The 19,422-nt window shown below is 36.3% G+C and overlaps 1 protein-coding gene and 2 pseudogenes across 1 annotated transcript; 1 reads left to right on the top strand and 2 right to left on the bottom strand.

Moving 5' to 3' along the window:
• The first annotated feature begins 1,249 nt into the window (after positions 1 to 1,249).
• On the top strand, positions 1,250 to 13,915 carry LOC118058491 (anthocyanidin 3-O-glucosyltransferase 2-like; annotated as a pseudogene).
• On the bottom strand, positions 4,158 to 5,020 carry LOC118058483 (zinc transporter 8-like; annotated as a pseudogene).
• Positions 13,916 to 16,102: 2,187 nt separating the features above from the next.
• Positions 16,103 to 19,188, bottom strand: LOC118058480 (zinc transporter 8-like). Its single transcript, XM_035071183.2, has 3 exons — positions 18,025 to 19,188; positions 16,768 to 16,917; positions 16,103 to 16,643 (listed from the first exon to the last, which is right to left on the bottom strand). Exons 1-3 carry the CDS (start codon positions 18,628 to 18,630, stop codon positions 16,338 to 16,340), a joined length of 1,062 nt encoding a protein of 353 aa, XP_034927074.1. The 5' UTR covers positions 18,631 to 19,188; the 3' UTR covers positions 16,103 to 16,337.
• Positions 19,189 to 19,422: the final 234 nt, after the last annotated feature.

The following is a 19,422-nucleotide window of genomic DNA, read 5'->3' as shown; positions in this document are numbered from 1 at the left end:
TTTGTTTCTTATTTGATAATAAAAAAATTATTTTCAAATCAATTTACATGTCAATTAAAATTAAGTTTTTTTCTCGTATGATATTAAAAATACACCATGTAGTCTAATAAATTCAAGATAATAAATTTATTTTAAAAATTTGAATCCAAAAAATTAAAAAGGTAAGCCAACCTCCTTGATAACATAACCTTGGAAAACAAGATGTTATTACATGAGTGAATATTTTAATTGAAGACAATTAACCCATTTTTCACATAAACAAAGATTAATAAATTTGATGGATCAATATAGATTTGAAAAAACTAACAATTTAGCTCTAATTAAAAATCTCAATGTTTTCATATATGTGGTAAGGATCATAACTGAAGCTTAATTAATTTCATAAGTCAGTTTAAAATTAAATCTTAAATAGTATGTGGAGTTTTTTTTTTATGAAGTTTAAGATTAACTATTAACTATAAGTATGTGAGTTTTTTTTATGAAATTTAACATTAAAACATTAACTATAAATATGTGAAACTTTACTCCTTATTCATAACAAAAAGGTCCCTAATTAAAATCTCTTGTGCTATTGAGCAATGGAACCGAAGACTGTCAAGGTGGAACTTCAAAACCTGAAATGGAGGTAATTCATTTTCACGCTCTATTTTTTCCATGTATGCATGGACATGTTATACTCCATAAAGCTAAAAAAAAAATGTATCTTACCATCATTTTTTTTTTTGGGATAATCTTACTATCATTTCTTGTTTGTCCCAAAATACTTGTCTGAATTTACTTATAATTATCAAAATCTAGTCCTGCTTGATTCAATATCTAAATCATCATAAAAAAAAATCCTCATAAAAGAGCCAGGTTTTTTTATAAAAAAAAAAATCATTTCAGAGTAACCCATAATCAAAACTGGAATTTATTATTAAAATAATTTTTAAAAATTAAAAATAATATCATTTTGATTGATATGGATCAATCTAGGTTAAACATAATCAATTTGTGAACCAAGCATGTTACTAGACAAGTTTAAAAATAAATCATTTGAGTTTTTTTTTTTTTTTTTTAAAAAATAGATTTAATTTATTTTTTTCAATTCTATGAAGATAATTTTGAAGAATTTAGATAAAATATAGATGGTGCGACAAAACATGTATTAACTTCTTGCTTGTTTTTCTATAAACATCACCATAATTATATTCAATCTTGGATTGAAATCAAATAAGAATCCAACTGATAGTCCTATTTATTGTTCTGAATGAAGAGATCAGAGTTGGTGTTTTATACCTTCACCGGGTATCGGCATGTTACATCAACGGTGGAGTTGGCACGGCTACTTGTCAACCGAGACGAACGATTCGTAGTGACAATCATCTTGATGAAGCTACCCTTTGACGAGAAATTCACAAGCTACTGCAAATCACTCACTGAGTCAACTATTTCTAAAATATCAAGTTCCTTGACCTCCCTCTTCTCGAAACAAGCTTTAGATATGAAGGCAAAAGACATTTTAGCTTTCTACATGGAAACGTACAAGCCTTTAGTCAAAGAAGCTCTGGCTCAGCTCATTGAGTCATCCACCTCAAGCCCTGATAAGCCGCCTCGACTCATCGGTCTCCTGGTTGATATGTTCTGTGTAACAATGGTAGATGTGGGCAACGATTTTGGACTGCGCAGCTATGTGTTCTTCACTTCAGGTGTAGGTTATTTTGAGTCTCTTGTTTTCTATGCAAACCATGAAAGATGAGCAAAATGTGGACTCAACCCAGTTCAAAGATTCGGATACTGAGTTGGTGATATCAAGTTTTGCTAAACCAATTCCTGCTAGGGTTTTGCCTTCTATGTTTCTTTAACAAAGATGTTGTTCCTGGCTTCTTAAATTTTGCAAGAAAATATAAGCAAAACGAAAGGTATTGTGGTCAACACTTTCTTGGAGCTGGAATCCCATGTAATGAGCTCATTTTTTGATGGCTTGAGCCTTCCGGTATACCCAGTGGGGCCTATTTTGAAGCTCCAACGTGATGAAGGTGACAAAGGGTTAGATAGGGCTCGCGAGAAAGAGGAGATCAAGAAGTGGCTTGATGATCAACCTCCATCATCAGTGGTGTTCTTGTGTTTTTGGAAGCATGGGAAGCTTTGACGAGGATCAATTGAAAGAGATTTCAAAGGCATTAGAATAGTGGCCATCGATTTTTATGGTCCCTACGTCGAGCTCCACCAAAGGGTACGATTGTATTCCCTAGTGGTTATGATAATCCACAGGAAATATTGACGGATGGATTCTTGGATCGAACGTCTATGGTTGGAAAAATCATTGGATGGGCTCCACAAACAGACATCTTGGCTCATCCAGCAGTTGGAGGATTTGTATCGCATTGTGGATGGAATTCTATACTAGAAAGCCTATGGTTTGGTGTGCCAATTGCTGCCTGGCCAATAGATGGGGAGCAACAGTTAAATGCCTTTCAAATGGTGGTTGAGTTAGGTTTAGGAGTGGAAATTAAATTAGATTATAGGAAGGATTTTTTGAGTGATGATGAAGTTAAAATGGTGACTGCTGAGGAGATAGAAAGAGGTATAAAACAGTTTTTGATGCAGAGTAATAGTGAAATAAAGAGAAAGGTGAGAGAGATGAGTGAAAAAGAGCAAGAAAGCCTTGATGGAAAGTGGATCTTCACACAATTCATTTGGTCATTTTATTGACAATTTGATGAGCTAGTTCTTCTGCTGCAACATTATATTAGATCCTCTTAGCAGAGGTTTTTTTTCTTTGTTCTTTTCCCTTTATTTCATCATAACTATTCGCTGCCTAGATAAATTAATTTCAATAATAATACCAATGGATGTTTTGCAATTATCTTTTGCTGAAATTTTATTCATCTTTTTTTCTATTGGCTTCTTGAAAAAACGGAGAGAAGCAATGCCAGACATCTGGATCAGTTATCGCAATACATATCGTGTGAATAATCTCCCCGATCAGCTTGCATAATAGTGATCTATACTCGGAGACAAATTAAATCAGAACCTCGTAATATTTTAAACCTGTTTTTTGTATAGAGTTAGGTTAAAAAGCAATCAACTTCAAGGACTTCTGATATGCTCGTAGAAAATGTCAAACAATGATGCAGCACTACTACTGTTAGACTAGAGGAAAAGGTATGAGGACAGGGATATTGTATTCATTCACACGTTTCTCGAAATCTTTTGATCTGTTTGTCTACCAGAAGCATCCTGTGATCTGCTGTGTCTGTATTTGATCAACAAAGTGACAACAAAAGTGCTGATGTTGTTATTGCAGCCCAAGGAAGCTTCAGATTTTGACCTGGCCAGGTAAATCTAAACAAAGCAGTCCAATATGTCTGCTAAAACATAGATTTGAATGTTTGTTCTGTTTCTTCCAAATGGACGTGCACATATGATGCCTAAATTTTCTACCACTGAACAATTACCGATGAGAGCAAGATCCTAGTCTTGATAGCAACGCATGCAGGTGGTTCGTTTGTTGAGTGGCAAGTAAAAACCATTGTTATAAAACATGATCTGACCTTGCTGATCAATTCAGTGATCTAGCCCAGGTCATGTTTTATATCGATCCACGTTTGAGAGTTCCCGGTGTAAAAACCTCATCAATCTTATCAAAATCATTATTAGGCAGACTAGTCTTTGATAATAACACATGCAGGTGGCTCATACAAGAGTCTTTATTTTTCATTTTTTTGAGCTTCGGATCGATTAGACTAATTTGGAGAGATTTAAGTCACAGTGATTATTTTAGATAAAATAAACATTCTATTATACTGAAGGGTGGTCTTCTCCCATTTATATCATTATGTCACGCATGCTGTTTGAGGCCACCGAAGAGAAAAAAATGTAGACTTGATTCTCAAGAAAATAAAGGGCCACAGCGAAAAAAAAAAAAAAAAACAGTGTATTGTCATCACATACAGACTCCGTACAACTCTTTTGATTATCAAAAGTGGCCAATTTTTTAATCCAAGACAATGAAACGAATGAAAGAGATGACATTTACAACACCAAGAAACTGGTAGGCAAAGGGACTTTCTCTATCTTCATCAAGCCAAAGCTAAGTCAATCATATCGGTACAAGATTTTCAAGAAAAAACAGGAGAAAAAGACGAGAAAAAGGACTTTAGATAGCTAAAGCTTCAAGCCCATTAGGGAAGGAGAGACATACGACAAACTCCTAGAAGAAGAGAAACATTAACCCCAAATTGAAGGGCTCCATTACTTTGCACTTTTGGATGCATAAAATCAGCTGCCAGAAGATCCACAAGTGCCATGTAGATTAGGATACCAGCTGACGCAGCATTAAGAATTCCTTCAACAATAAGAGCATTAGGACTGCTCTCATTAAAGACTATATCTTTGGTCTTGAATTTCGCCTAGAAACATCAAAACAAGTGTATCAACTAACACATATATTTAGAGAAAATTTTCAATTTTAGACTATATAAAAAAAATAGGTAGGATAAATTGTTAGAAACAAAGCTATGCCTTTACCTGAGTAATGCATCCACCAATTCCCATACCCTCAAACAATTGATGAAAGCTTAGAGCAGCCACTAGAGGTCTTATTGTCTTGGGACTTGCAGAAGCTCCTAACGAAATTCCTGTAATCACAGAGTGCACCACAATTCTCAACTCCAAAACCTACAGAACTTTAGTAAATCTATAAATAAAGAAAACAAAAGAATAACAGTTCCAAGAGCATTCATGTCATCTCCTCTAAAAAATTTTAGGTCTGAGCCTCTCCTTTGTAACAAAAGAGAAACAATTATCGGTGTAATAACCGGATGGAGAATAAGCTGAGATAGACTAGAACCAGAACTATCCCCTGAACCATGAGAATGGCCATGAGTTGCATGAGCATGAATATAACCCTCATGAGCCTCTACCTCTTCCCTCTCCTCTTTCCCACTCTCCTCTAGATGAGCCTTGTTGGGGTGCAACCTAGATAAATAAGAATTGCAAGACAATCCACCATTAAAGTCCCAATGTCCGACACCATCACCACAAACCCCGTGAAGGGAAAATGACCACAAGGACTTTTAGCAATTGCTTCTATCCTTGCTGCCGGTGCAATTGGAGTTCGTCACAAAAGCTTGGATGATGAAGAACAGATAGTTTTTACAAGAACTGGAAGACAAACTCCAATTGCACGGCAGCAAGGATAGAAGCAATTGTTGTGGCTTTGTTTTTCAGCACCTCCGATTTATTGCCTTCTTCTTCTCCCCCTCACATGTGCATAGGGAGGCAAAGGAATGTATCACGACTGAAAGAGCTAATGTATCACGCTTAAAGCTTTCAAAGAAAAATAAAAAGCCAAACAAATACAAATAAAAAAAAGGGCATCAAGACTGAAAGAGCTAATGTATCATGGCTTAAAGCTTTCATTTGGTATTGCTAGACCAAATTTATAATATCTTTAGGCCCCATAAGTAAATGGGTTTAAGTAGTCATTAAGAATTTATTTGCAGACATCAACCAGTTTTAAAGATGATATAGAATTAAAGAGAAATTTTCTTATAAGGTTACGTTCCATCATTGAAGATAACCTTATTCTTCATAAGCCTTATATTCCAGTTAACACAACAAAAAAGCATAGACCAAGCCCTACATTAGAATTTTCCAAACACTAGATTAGGCCATATATATATGTTTAAAATAGTATGTTTCGCTCAACCCACCGTCGCCCTCACGGCAAAAAAACCATCAGATCACCATACCAAACACATCCCCCACCTGAACATAGCAACCTTAACCTCCCAAAAACTCCCATACAGGAACCATGCATATGTCCCTACTACATCCTCTGCTCCCATCTACAAAGCACCTGACCCTACACCCTGTATCATCACTCCAATGACCCAGAACAAGCTAAACTCTTTTTTGAAAGATTCCTCTCGTGGGTGGAATACCAAGATCTAAAAAGGGCATTTTGCAAGCTTGGTCGAGTTACCAAACTCTTTATATCTACACAAAAGACCGTTCTTGGAAGATGTTTTGGCTTTGTGGACATCTTATCCCCTGTACCGGTATTTGATCTATGCGATCAAGCTAACACCATCTGGTTTGATACATATAAGCTGAGAGTGAATCCAGCTAAACACCACCCCATTAAACCTCCCCCTACATCGCCAAAACCCAACCTAAAGCCTGTCAAAACACAAAGTCTACGTTGCGAGATAACAGATCATTTATTGAGGTTCTCACAAACAAAAAACCCCATCCGATCAGTACGGAAAGAAGAATGATGCAGTATGTCTCCACAGAGGAAGATAATAAATGGCTTTATAGGAGTATGGTAGGGAATATATTGCCCAATATCGATGTCGCAACCATGGAGGAAAAAATATTACAAACCGTTGATAAAGCAGTGAGCTTTAGATTTTTAGGTGCCAACCAAGGGATCATCACTTTTGTGGATCGATTGAGTGTACAACAAGAACAAACAAATGAGGGGTCTTTATTACAATCACTTTTTACTAACCTCAGACAATGGGAAGGAAGAACTAGAGCTCATGATTGATTCGCTTGGATAGCAATTTTTGGCCTACCAATGGAAGGCTGGAACAAAAATTGCATTGACATTCTCCTACAGAGTTGGGGAAGCATTGTTGGCTATGATACAACATGTGTTAGTCAGGGATCCATCTCCGGTATCAAAGTTCTCATTAATACTAGAAAGTTGGAACCTTTGCACGATCAAGTGATTCTCGAGCTTGATGGAATGCAGGTCGATGTTAGCCTGCAAGAAATTAAGGGTGATCTTATCCCCTCACTCACAACAGTCAAGCACTCCATGGATGTCTCTCTCTACACGGAATCTGTGCTATCCGATGATGAAACAGGGGAAGTGAAAGTGGAAATTATTCCGGCAGCATCAATTCCCAGGGCTACAAGACAAAATGCTGAGTTTGAATTCTTATGTGCGTGGGATAACCAGAACCAGGTTGACAGCAGATCTCTCACATCTGCCATATCATCAGAGTACCTATATCCAGAAATCACGGAGGTCTGTAGACATGCAGCTTTATCAGACGATTGTATGTACGATGATAGTAACCGTTTGGCTTTGGTTCCTTATGACTACGTTGGGGTGGCTACAGCTGAGTGCATAGAGACAACTGTGCAGCAAACAGGATGTTTTTTCAAGAAAGATGTGTTGGACCAGCAAACCGGTTACATTAGCGAAGATTTGACAATGACGGGCCAAGATAAAATCCAGAAGCCATCCAATATGGGCCAGATATCAAATGTTTTCCCAAGCAGTGGGCCATCTTTTGCCAATTTTATTACTTCCATTACAGATCCAATCGAACTATGTGATTTGAAATTACAGAATAGGAGATCCCAATGCAATAAGGCAAGAAAGTTGTCTCGTAAATCATCATCCTTCAAAAGAAGAAAATCGCGCAAAATGGAAAATCGAAGCTCTAAACAAGCTGAGATGGGAATCACTGAGTATTCAGTATCTGATAATGGAATCATGAATAGAAATGCTATTATTCGATCTGAAGGGGACCTAGCTAGAGAGGATGACGCAACCAATGTGCAAGTTCTTTTTTCCTCATCATCTAATAAACAAACACCTGAGACTATACATCCTGACCCCAGGGATGAAGCGAACTCTTGCTAGGTGGTGGGAAAAGCAATATTACAAAGTCATGAGGACAACCATCTCATGACATAGACACTACAAGGTTTTATTGAAAAAGAGCAAGAGGAGTGGATTAGAAGGAAGAAATAGTGAGCTCACTATTCAGTTCTTGTCCAAGGTATGGTTATTATTCCTTTTGATGAGTAGTATTATTATTTGGAATTCCTGTGGTATAGGAGGTAGAGACAAGAAAAGTTGTGCAAGGTCTCTAGTTAGAAATTTTAATCTAGATATTTTGGGTATTTTGGAGACAAAACTTGAATATATTGATGATTGCACTATCAACTCAATCTGGGGTAGACATTCTAGGGACTGGTATGCAGTGCCTTCTCTAGGCCTTTTCGGGGGTATTCTCTGCATATGGAATCCAGCATCTTTTTGTGTTTCTAATTGTTCAGTGGCTATGAATGGTCGTATTCTAAATATTGAAGGGGTGCTGTCTCGGTACAATTTGGAATGTATGGTCTCTTTGGTTTACGCCCCAAATGATGGTTTATTAAAGAAGGAGGTCTGGGATTATCTTGTGTCTTTTAAAAACAGCATTATCAAACCATGGTGTCTTGCAGGGGACTTTAATGAAACTCTCTCCCCATCAGATAGGAAAGGTAGCTCTAAAATCTCATCATCCATGCTAAGTTTCAAGATGTGTATTGACAGCTGTGGTCTGGTTGAACTTCCCTTAAATGGGAAGAAGTTTACGTGGTCTAGAGGAAATGCTGTGAGTCGTATTGATAGAATGTTTGTGACGGGCGATTGGTTGCAGCATCTTCCATCATCTACTCTGTATGAACTCCCGAAGAATTTTTCAGATCACAGACCATTACATATGTTGGTAGACTCTACAAACTGGGAACCAAAGCCTGTTCAAATGATGAATTGCTGGTGGCTAAACTCTGACTTTGTGAAGATGGTTCAGCGCTACTGGAATACAGCCTCAAATGCAAGCTCTGGCAAACAAAGTATGGTTGTAGCCTTAAAGTTATTAAAAGATAGATGTAAGAAATGGAGCAGAGATGTTATGGGCAACACTTCCAGCAAGATCTCAGCTCTAGAAATTGAAGCAGACGTCCTAGATTCTCAAAGAGAGAGCAGAGACTTATCAGCTGATGAATTATCCCAAAGCAACATAATCTCTACCAGTCTTAGAACGTTATACAGAATGCAAGAGTCTGCATGGCATCAAAAGTCAAGAGTGCAGTGGTGTAAACTTGGAAATAGGAACACCCGCTTCTTCCATTTATCTGCTACAACACGCAAGAAAAAGAATCAGATCTTTTCTCTGGATGTTGAAGGAGCGACTTTGATGAAACCCGGTGATGTGAAGATGGTTGTATTTAATTTCTTCAGCAAACTGTACTCTTTTACAAATAGACCTAGAGCCTCCTGCAATAATCTGAATTTCCTAAAGCTTCAGCCCTCGTCCTCGACTACTTTAGAACTGCCATTCTCTGCTGATGAGGTCAAAACTGCTGTGTGGGATTGTGAAGGCAACAAAGCACCAGGTCCCAATGGTATCAACTTCTTCATCATCAAGAAAGCTTGGAATATCATTGGCGGGGACATTGTTCAAATGATGGATGAATTCTATCGGACTAATATTCTTCCTCCAAGCATCAACAGCTCTTTTGTCACCCTTATCCCATAGGTAAAAGGAGCCAATAAGCTGCAGGATTTTAGGCCTATCAGTTTGGTAGGCAGCCTCTACAAAATTATCTCAAAACTGCTAGCATCCAGAGTGAAACGAGTTCTGCCTAAAGTCATCAGTGACCACCAAAATGCTTTCATCAAAGGAAGGTAAATTCTGGATAGTGTGCTGATTACCAACGAGGCAATTAACTTCATGAAGAAGAAAAAGGGTAAAGGATATCTCTTTAAACTAGACTTCCACAAAGCATTTGATGGAGTGTTATGGGACTATGTGAATGAAGTCATGGCCAGTATGGGGTTTGGAAGTCGATGGCGAGGCTGGATTATGTAATGTCTATCAACAGCCAAGATGTCTGTGCTGGTAAACGACTCCCCCACGAAGGAATTCAGTTTAGAAAAAGGGCTACGTCAAGGAGACCCTCTTTCTCCTTTTCTCTTCAACATTGCGGTGCAGGGGTTGAGCTGCATGATACAGCGACGGTGTGATCTGGGGCTAATTGAGGGAGTGAGCATCGGGCAGGCTGGTTTTCCTTTATCTCATCTACAATTTGCAAACGACACACTCATTTTCAGTTCAGCCTCCTTAGAAAGCATGTAGAATGTTAAGCGCATACTATTGTGCTTTGAGCTCATGTCGGGCTTGAAAGTTAACTTCTCCAAAAGCAGTATCTTTAGTGTGGGTATAGAAGATCACGTGTGTGACTACACTGCACAGACACTAAGATGTAAGCAAGGGCACCTCCCTTTCAAATATCTTGGCCTCCTCATTGGTGCAAATTCTTGCAGACTTCTGATGTGGAATCCTATCATTCAAAATATTAGCTCTAGGCTAGCTGCATGGAAAGGGAAGCTCTTATCGATAAGGGGAGGTTATGCTTAATTAAATCGGTTCTTAGCAACTTGCCCATCTACTTTCTCTCTTTTGTTCCCTATGCCTGTGACGGTATCAACAGCAATTGAAAAGAAGTTTAAATGCTTTTTGTGGTCCGAAAAAGAGGAAGGCAAGTCTATATGCAATGTTGGCTGGCCAACTGTGTCGTTGCCAAAGAGTGCTGGTGGACTTGGAATTGGATCTCTGCGAAACAAAAATAAAGCTTTATTATTCAAATGGCTATGGAGGTATGGCTCTGAGGAGTCGAGCATGTGGAAGGATGTGATTACAAGCATTTACAATCCTAAATACCACAGTCTTATACTGCAGGATCATATCATAAGTGCTGGAAGCACATGGTCTCGGCTTGTTAATTACTGTGGCAAAGATACTAGATTGCGGAATATTGTGACTAATAACACTATGATGCTAGTTGGCAATGGGAAAAGGATTAAGTTTTGGCTTGATGACTGGACAGACAATGGCAGATTGGCAGAGAAGTTCCCTACACTATTTCAGTTGTCCAACAATAAAGACGCCAGCCTAGAAAAGATGGGAATGTGGGATGGTCATGCATGGTGCTGGGTTTTCTCCTGGAACAGAGATTTGAGAGGCTGGAATACTGGACTTCTTGCTCAAATGTATGTTATTCTGTCAAGAATGCAATTGGACAAAGAAGCAGAGGATAGGCTTGTCTGGAAAGCCAGTAACACAGGAAGATACTTGGTTAAATCTCTCTGTAGGCTTTTAACTCCTAGTTCTCCATTGAACAATGTCTTCTCCTTCAAGGGGATTTGGAGAGGTCTCGTCCCACCTAAAGTAGAGGTTTTTTGTTGGATGGTCATCATCAACAAAATCAACACCCGCAGCATGTTAGTTAAAAGAGGCATACTGGATACCTCAGCTGTAAATTGTCCGATCTGCCTGGTTGAGGAAGAAATGGTCGACCACCTTTTTATTCATTGCTACAAGCACTGGCTCATTTGGTCCAAAATCATCCATTGGTGGGGCTTAGCTTGGTGTTGTCCAAGGAACTTGGCAAATCTCTTCTCTCAGTGGGACTCTTTGGTTTATGGCAACTTCCAAAAAAAAGTATTGGTGATGTTGTTCTTTTCTGAAACATGGTCTATGTGGCTTCTACGCAATGATGTGATATTTAAGCAGAAGATCCCAGACTATGATACTTTATTCTTCCTTATTGTTACTCGGCTTTGCTTATGGATAAAGGCTATAGAATCGGATTTTCCCTACTCCTTCTCAGATTTGCTACGATCTGCCGAAGGTCTTATTCGGTGGACTAATTCTCAAAAGTTGAGGATTGGTATTATGTTGTCTCCCCCTATGACGAATAGCTTCAAATGGAATGTTGATGGATCCTCTATCGGAAAACTTGGCCCCTCCAAAATAGGTGGTGTTTTGCGGAATCATCATGGAATACTTTTAGGTAATTTTTCTATGCCGATTAGGATCTTGGACTCCAATATAGCTGAGCTAAGAGCAGTAGTCAAAGCTATCAAATTATCAGCCTCTAACTGCTTCCTACATCATAAACATATTATTATTGAATCTGATTCTGCCAATGTCATTAGCTGGATGAATAATTCTTATAATAGGCCTTGGATTCATCATAATCTCTTCTCTTCAGCTCAAGGCTAGCTTCATGTTTTGGTTCAATCACCTACACTCATTCTTACTGGGAAAGCAATCACATGGCAGATCATCTCGCTAAACAAGGAGTGCACAGAATATCTGATTTTGTGGCTTGGCTATGACCCTCATAGATAATTTATCGGTACTTTGTTTAAACCAATACAGATTATGGTGTTTGGGGCATTGTTTTGGCTCCTATGCAGGGAACAGATGGTGGAACGATTTTATTGATCTAGGCATTATGTTATGTAGGTTCGCTAGCTAAGTCAGCAAACTTCTTTTATGTGTAATGACTGCATAACACAATTATGCCTTACTTAATAATAACAGCTTCTTTAAAAAAAAAAACACTAGATTAGGCCATTAATGTAATAGAACATCCACATGGCAAGGAAGGCAACCACTAACATCCCACAAATCCAAGAATTTTATCTATAATTTCCACAATAGTCTACAATGAAAGAGAAGATGACTTGAAGTCTCAATCTTATTTTCATAAAAAAATACAAACAGCTTGATGAATTGGGATTATATTACGGCAAAGTAAGAATTTCTTAGTGCGTAATTTATTCTGAAGAGCTAGCTAATTTTAGCCAGATCTAAGCTTTAAAAGTTCTAATCCCTAAATTTACAATTATATTAATAAGTAAAGAACAAGTTTTAATTGTGTATAACCTTTGAATGTCGGAGAACTCCCACTTTTATTTTCCTTACTCTCAATTTCCTATATAAGCAATTGTGGCATTTTGTAAATAGCTACGTTATATCACAAAAACAAACACTACATGAATTTTATCGATGAGCATAGATTTTCACCAATGAGCAAGCCCACAAGACAAAAGAAAACAAACATTTTATTAGATAATGTGATTTTGATGTGTTAATATAAAAGAAAAAAATTCATTTTTTAATTGAAAAACTCTCTTTGCAACGCATTATCACATGCTAAATCGGAAGCCCTGATGTCTTGATCGAAAGTGGATACGTTTGGGAACGCGGTGCAAACCGCGTTCCATTGAAATTTTATTTATTTATTTTTTTGCTAAAATTGAGTGTGGTTTGTACTTTTTGAATCTTTTTGATGTACTGATGTCAAAAATAATTTTTAAAAAATAAAAAAACATCATTTACATTCATTTCGGCACAAAAAGTTATTTAAAAAGCAACCGTTACCACACTACCAAACACGCTATTTTAACCTATTTTTAATATAGATTTAGGTTAAAAAAATCAACTCAAGTACTTCTGATATGTTCAAATGTCAAACAATGATGCAGCACTACTGTTAGACTAGAGAAGGTATGAGGACAGGGATATTGTATTCATTCACACGTTTCTCGAAATATTTTTGATCTGTTTGTCTACCAGCAGCATCCTGTGATCTGCTGTGTCTGTATTTGATCAAGAAGTGACAATGAAACTGCTCATGTTGTTGTTGCAGCCAAAGGAAGCTTCAAATTTTGATTTTTCGTAGTTATTTCTTCTGTCTTGATACTGACTAAACACAACATAAAAATACTTTTCTGAATTAAGAGTTGCTTATCTAGAGAATTATATATTTAATCTGCAGCTGAAAGATGCATGTTAGGGTCACTCATCGTTATAAAAAGAAGGGAAAAAATATAATTGCTGGAATAATTTTGAAAAGATTTTAGATAAAATAAACATTATATTCTACAAGGGTGCTCTTCTCCCATTTAGATCAATATAAAAAGAAATCGCTGGTTAGTCATTGTTTCGTAAATGGTTTGGCATGCACTTTGAGGTCACCGAAGAGCAAGAATTGTAGACTTTTTCATGAAAAGAAATATTCACAACGAAATAAAAAGGTGTATTGTCATCACATACAGACTTCAGACAACTCTTTTGATTATAGGAAGGATTTTTTGAGTGATGATGAAGTTAAAATGGTGACTGCTGAGGAGATAGAAAGAGGTATAAACAGTTTGATGCAGAGTAATAGCGAAATAAAGAGAAAGGTGAGAGAGATGAGTGAAAAGAGCAAGAAAGCCTTGATGGAAAGTGGATCTTCACACACTTCATTTGGTCATTTTATTGACAATTTGATGAGCTAGTTCTTCTGCTGCAACATTATATTAGGTCCTCTTAGCAGAGGTTTTTTTCTTTGTTCTTTTCCCTTTATTTCATCATAACTATTCGCTGCCTAGATAAATTAATTTCAATAATAATACCAATGGATGATGATATTTCCCTATTAATTACTCTCTAATAAATCTGTACCATATAATTGGTGTTTTGCAATTATCTTTTGCTGAAATTTTATTCATCTTTTTTTCTATTGGCTTCCTGAAAAAACGGAGAGAAGCAATGCCAGATATCTGGATCAGTTATCTCAATACATATCGTGTGAATAATCTCCCCGATCAGCTTGCATAATAGTGATCTATACTCGGCGACAAATTAAATCAGAACCTCGTAATATTTTAACCTGTTTTTTGTATAGAGTTAGGTTAAAAGCAATCAACTTCAAGGACTTCTGATATGCTCGTAGAAAATGTCAAACAATGATGCAGCACTACTACTGTTAGACTAGAGGAAAAGGTATGAGGACAGGGATATTGTATTCATTCACACGTTTCTCGAAATCTTTTGATCTGTTTGTCTACCAGCAGCATCCTGTGATCTGCTGTGTCTGTATTTGATCAACAAGTGACAACAAAAGTGCTGATGTTGTTATTGCAGCCCAAGGAAGCTTCAGATTTTGACCTGGCCAGGTAAATCTAACAAAGCAGTCCAATATGTCTGCTAAAACATAGATTTGAATGTTTGTTCTGTTTCTTCCAAATGGACGTGCACATATGATGCCTAAATTTTCTACCACTGAACAATTACCGATGAGAGCAAGATCCTAGTCTTGATAGCAACGCATACAGGTGGTTCGTTTGTTGAGTGGCAAGTAAAAACCATTGTTATAAAACATGATCTGACCTTGCCGATCAATTCAGTGATCTGCCGAATAGAATTCTAGCACAGGTCATGTTTTATATCGATCCATGTTTGAGAGTTCACTGTGTAAAACCTGATCAATCTTATCAAAATCATTATTAGGCAGGCTAGTCTTGATAATAACACATACGTACAGGCGGCTCATGCAAGAGTCTTTATTTTTTCATTTTTTTGAGCTTCGGATCGATTAGACTAATTTTGGAGAGATTTAAGTCATAGTGATTATTTTAGATAAAATAAACATTCTATTATACTAAAGGGTGGTCTTCTCCCATTTATATCATTATATCACGCATGCAGTTTGAGGCCACCGAAGATTAAAAAATGTAGACTTCTCAAGAAAATAAAAGGTCACAGCGAAATAAAAAAAGTGTATTGTCATCACATACAGACTCCGTACAACTCTTTTGATTATCAAAATTTGCCAATTTTTTAATCCAAGACAATGAAACGAATGAAAGAGATGGCATTTACAACACCAAGAAACTGGAAGGCAAAATGACTTTCGCTGTCTTCATCAAGCAAAAGTTAAGTCAATCATATCATTACAAGATTTTCAAGAAAAAAGAGGAGAAAAAAAATAATTCATTTTTCAATTGAAAAACTCTCTTTGCAACGCGTTATCACACGCTAAATCGGAAGCTCTGATCTATTGATCTAATGTAATATTTTGACCTATTTTTAATATAGATTTAGCTTAAAAACAAGCAACTCAAGTACTTCTGATATGTTCAAATGTCAAACAATGATGCAGCACTACTGTTAGACTAGAGAAGGTATGAGGACAGGGATATTGTATTCATTCACACGTTTCTTGAAATCTTTTGATCTGTTTGTCTACCAGCAGCATCCTGTGATCTGCTGTGTCTGTATTTGATCAAGAAGTGACAATGAAACTGCTCATGTTGTTGTTGCAGCCAAAGGAAGCTTCAAATTTTGATTTTTCGTAGTTATTTCTTCTGTCTTGATACTGACTAAAAACAACATAAAAATACTTTTCTGAATTAAGAGTTGCTTATCTAGAGAATTATATATTTAATCTGCAGCTGAAAGATGCATGTTAGGGTCACTCATCGTTATAAAAAGGGGAAAATATAATTGCTGGAATAATTTTGGAAAGATTTTAGATAAAATAAACATTATATTCTACAAGGGTGCTCTTCTCCCATTTAGATCAATATAAAAAGAAATCGCTGGTTAGTCATTGTTTTGTAGATGGTTTGACATGCAGTTTGAGGTCACCGAAGAGCAAGAATTGTAGAATTTTTCATGAAAAGAAATATTCACAACGAAATAAAAAGGTGTATTATCATCACATACAGACTTCAGACAACTCTTTTGATTATCAAAACTGTGCAAATTGTTTAATCCAAGACAATGAAACGAATGAAAGAGATGACATTTACAACACCAAGAAACTGGAAGGCAAAATGACTTTCGCTGTCTTCATCAAGCAAAAGCTAAGTCAATCGTATCATTACAAGATTTTCAAGAAAAAGAGGAGAAAAAGGACTCTAGATAGCTAAAGCTTCAAGCCCATTTGGCAAGGAGAGACATACAACCAGCTCCTATAAGAAGAGAAACATTAACCCCAAATTGAAGGGCTCCATTGCTTTGCACTTTTGGATGCATAAAATCAGCTGCCAGAAGATCCACAAGTGCCATGTAGATTAGGATACCAGCTGACGCAGCATTGAAAATCCCTTCAACAATAAGAGCTTTAGGACTGTTCTCATTATAGACATTTGATATGCCTATGCCAATTGCAATGCCGACTGGGGTTGTTAGAGAGAAGAAGAGTGTCATTATCACAATAGTTTTGGTCTTGAATTTCGCCTAGAAACATAAATACAAGTGTATCAATTGACACATATTTAGAGAAAATATTCATTTTTAGACTATTTACAAAAATAAATAAATTAGGTAGCATATATTGTTAGAAACAAGGTTATGCCTTTACCTGAGTAATGCATCCACCAAGTCCCATACCCTCAAAAAATTGGTGAAAGCTTAGGGCAGCCACTAGAGGTCTTATTGTCTCGGGACTTTCAGAAGCTCCTAAAGACACTCCTATAATCACAGAGTGCACCACAATTCCCAACTCCAAAACCTAAGAAAAACACAAACATAAATTAAGTATCCTACAGTTTAGTAAATCTTTAAATTAGAAAAAAAAACAATGACAAGCAAGGGCGGAGACATATTAAAGGCTTGGGTGGGCTATCGCCAGATTAAGATTTTATCAATATTTTTTAACTAGTTTTATGCTAAAACAATTTGCAATTCTTGATTAAGTTATCAAAAAATTCTAAAAATTTAGGTGGAGTCTTCTAATATGATGTTTTAGCTTGGGTTAAGATTTCAGAACTTTTGAAGAAATTTAGAAATTTGATGAAAAATCACAATTTGATCAGTTTTACGTTATTAGGCGTAATTTTCAATCCGGCCATCAAATTAAGCTGAAATTTTATAAGAGATCTAAAAATATATTAAATAAAATCCAGTTTAAATTTTAGGATGAACGGAGCTTGGTAGTGCTAACAAAAAAAAGACCGTCAAATAAAAGCAAAACGACTCATTAAGGATAAAATGGTTGTTTGCCATTAAAAAAATAAAATGAATTAGTTCTTCCTTTTTTTATATATGTTATTGACTGGGCAAAAGCAGAATCAAAAAAAAAAAAAGGTGAGAAAGAAAGAGAGAAAAGTAAGGGGAAAATATATATAAAAAAAAATATCCAAGGAAAAAAAAAAGTGCGAGAATAACTTTGTAAACTTACAAAATCCAACTTATAAAACACTAATTTAAAGAAGAATCAAGTGAAGGAATGAGAAATTGAGAGAGAAAAAAAATTTAATTACTTTATTTTCTAGTTGACATGAGATTGTTATTTTATCTCGGTTGAGGGGTTATTACAATATCGATTCAGATTCGATTATAAATGAATTATATTCCACAAAACATCAAAGGATATAACTTTAATAGTGGGTTTATTTTTACTTTCACTTCAATTTTATATACTTTCAAATTTATTTTTTAATATTTTAGATAGTTTATTTAAATTAAAATTTTAATTGTTAACTTCAAAATTATGTATGAGTTAATAATTAATCTTAAAAAATATATATATATATATATATTTATGCATGCATGTCCTCTGCTCTAAAAGTTGTTAGGTTTGAGCCTCTCCTTTGTAACAAAAGAGAGAAACAATTACCTGTGTAATAACCCGATGGCGAATAAGCTGAGATGGACCAGAACCAGAACTATCCACTAAGCCATGAGAATGGCCATGAGTTGCATGAGTATGAACATGACCCTCATGAGCCTCAACTGCTGCCTTCTCCTCATCCCCCCTCTCCTCTGGTTGAGCCTTGTTGAGGTGCAACCTAGTATAATAAGAACTTGCAAGACAATCCACCATTAAAGTCCCGATCGCCGACATCATTGCCACAAACCCCGTGAAGGGAAATTTACCCCAAGGATTTTCACCAAGGCATGGCGATGTCAAGCTATCAAAAGCATCAGGAAGCACATGAATAAAGCCTGTCGACAATATAACGCCGGCTGCAAAAGCTTTGATGATGAAGAAAATAGTCTTTTCAGGGCGTAAAACGGGGATAGTTTTTCCAAGAATTGGAAGACAAACTCCAACTGCACCCGCAAAAAGGATAGAAGCAATTGCTATGGCTTTGTATTTCAAGGCCTCAGATTTATTTTTGCCTTCTCCTCCTGCATCACATGTGCATTCTGCTAAAGCAAGAGTAGGGAGTAGTAGAAGCAAGCAAATGAAGGTTAAATAAAATTTGATAAAATTCTGCATCGTGATGGGATCAAGAGAAAATTTGTTAGCAAAGTGAAGGAAGAGGGATCGAAGAGGTAGGCAGGCAGTTCTTGAGGAGATGTAGGCAGGCAGTTCTTGTTAGCAAAACGAAGATATTGCTATTGTACTTTGATTTGTACAGAGAAATGTGATCCCCTCTTACTCTTTATAAATTGCTGTACACTATTCGGATGGCTTCATGAATTTTCGATTTTTTTTTTTTAAATTAGGCCAAGTATTTACATGGAGGGAGGTAAATTATCAAAAGGGTATTCAGATATATTTTGTTTGGTGTGGTAGGGTGAGTGAATTCATGAGAATTGCAGGGTTAAACAGGTAATTGTCTTGCTCTAATAATCACATAATTAAGAACTATGACAGGTAGCTAGGCTACGACTAATTCTGTGAACTAATAGTGATGGTGTTAAACAGTGAAGAAATAATGAGGACATCCAATGCTCTATTTGTCGAAAAAAGCATCCAATTAAGGCTTCAATAAGGAAATATATTAATACAATGATGTACATGACACAATTTCTCAATTATATCCTTATATTAAAAACTCAATTATTTTCCCTTGAATTACTTTCTATATATATTTTCCTAATTAACAATTAAAAAAAATGTAAGAAATTAATGTTCGTTGTTGACTTTGTATGTTTCGAAAGAGATATTTAAGATTGGACAAGTCGAAGTGTTGGAAGAATGTCGACATTGTAAGTAACAAGAAATTAGGTCCAAAGGATTTCATTTATTAAAATCTAGGTCTCTCTTACAGTTACCATAGTCAAC

Source organism: Populus alba, chromosome 6 (assembly GCF_005239225.2).
Source record: "Populus alba chromosome 6, ASM523922v2, whole genome shotgun sequence".
NCBI lineage: Eukaryota > Viridiplantae > Streptophyta > Magnoliopsida > Malpighiales > Salicaceae > Populus > Populus alba.
Note: the sequence above shows the minus strand (reverse complement) of the source record. Positions and strands in the feature narration are given on the sequence as shown.

What these genes read in the sequence shown, in the direction of transcription:
- LOC118058480 (XM_035071183.2), bottom strand. Translation starts at nt 18,630, where the DNA reads ATGCAGAATTTTATCAAATTTTATTTAACCTTCATTTGCTTGCTTCTA. An exon ending in GCCATCGGGTTATTACACAG is followed by an intron (nt 16,918 to 18,024) that starts GTAATTGTTTCT and finishes TGTTTTTCTTAG; the next exon opens with GTTTTGGAGTTGGGAATTGT. An exon ending in TTGGTGGATGCATTACTCAG is followed by an intron (nt 16,644 to 16,767) that starts GTAAAGGCATAA and finishes TTATGTTTCTAG; the next exon opens with GCGAAATTCAAGACCAAAAC.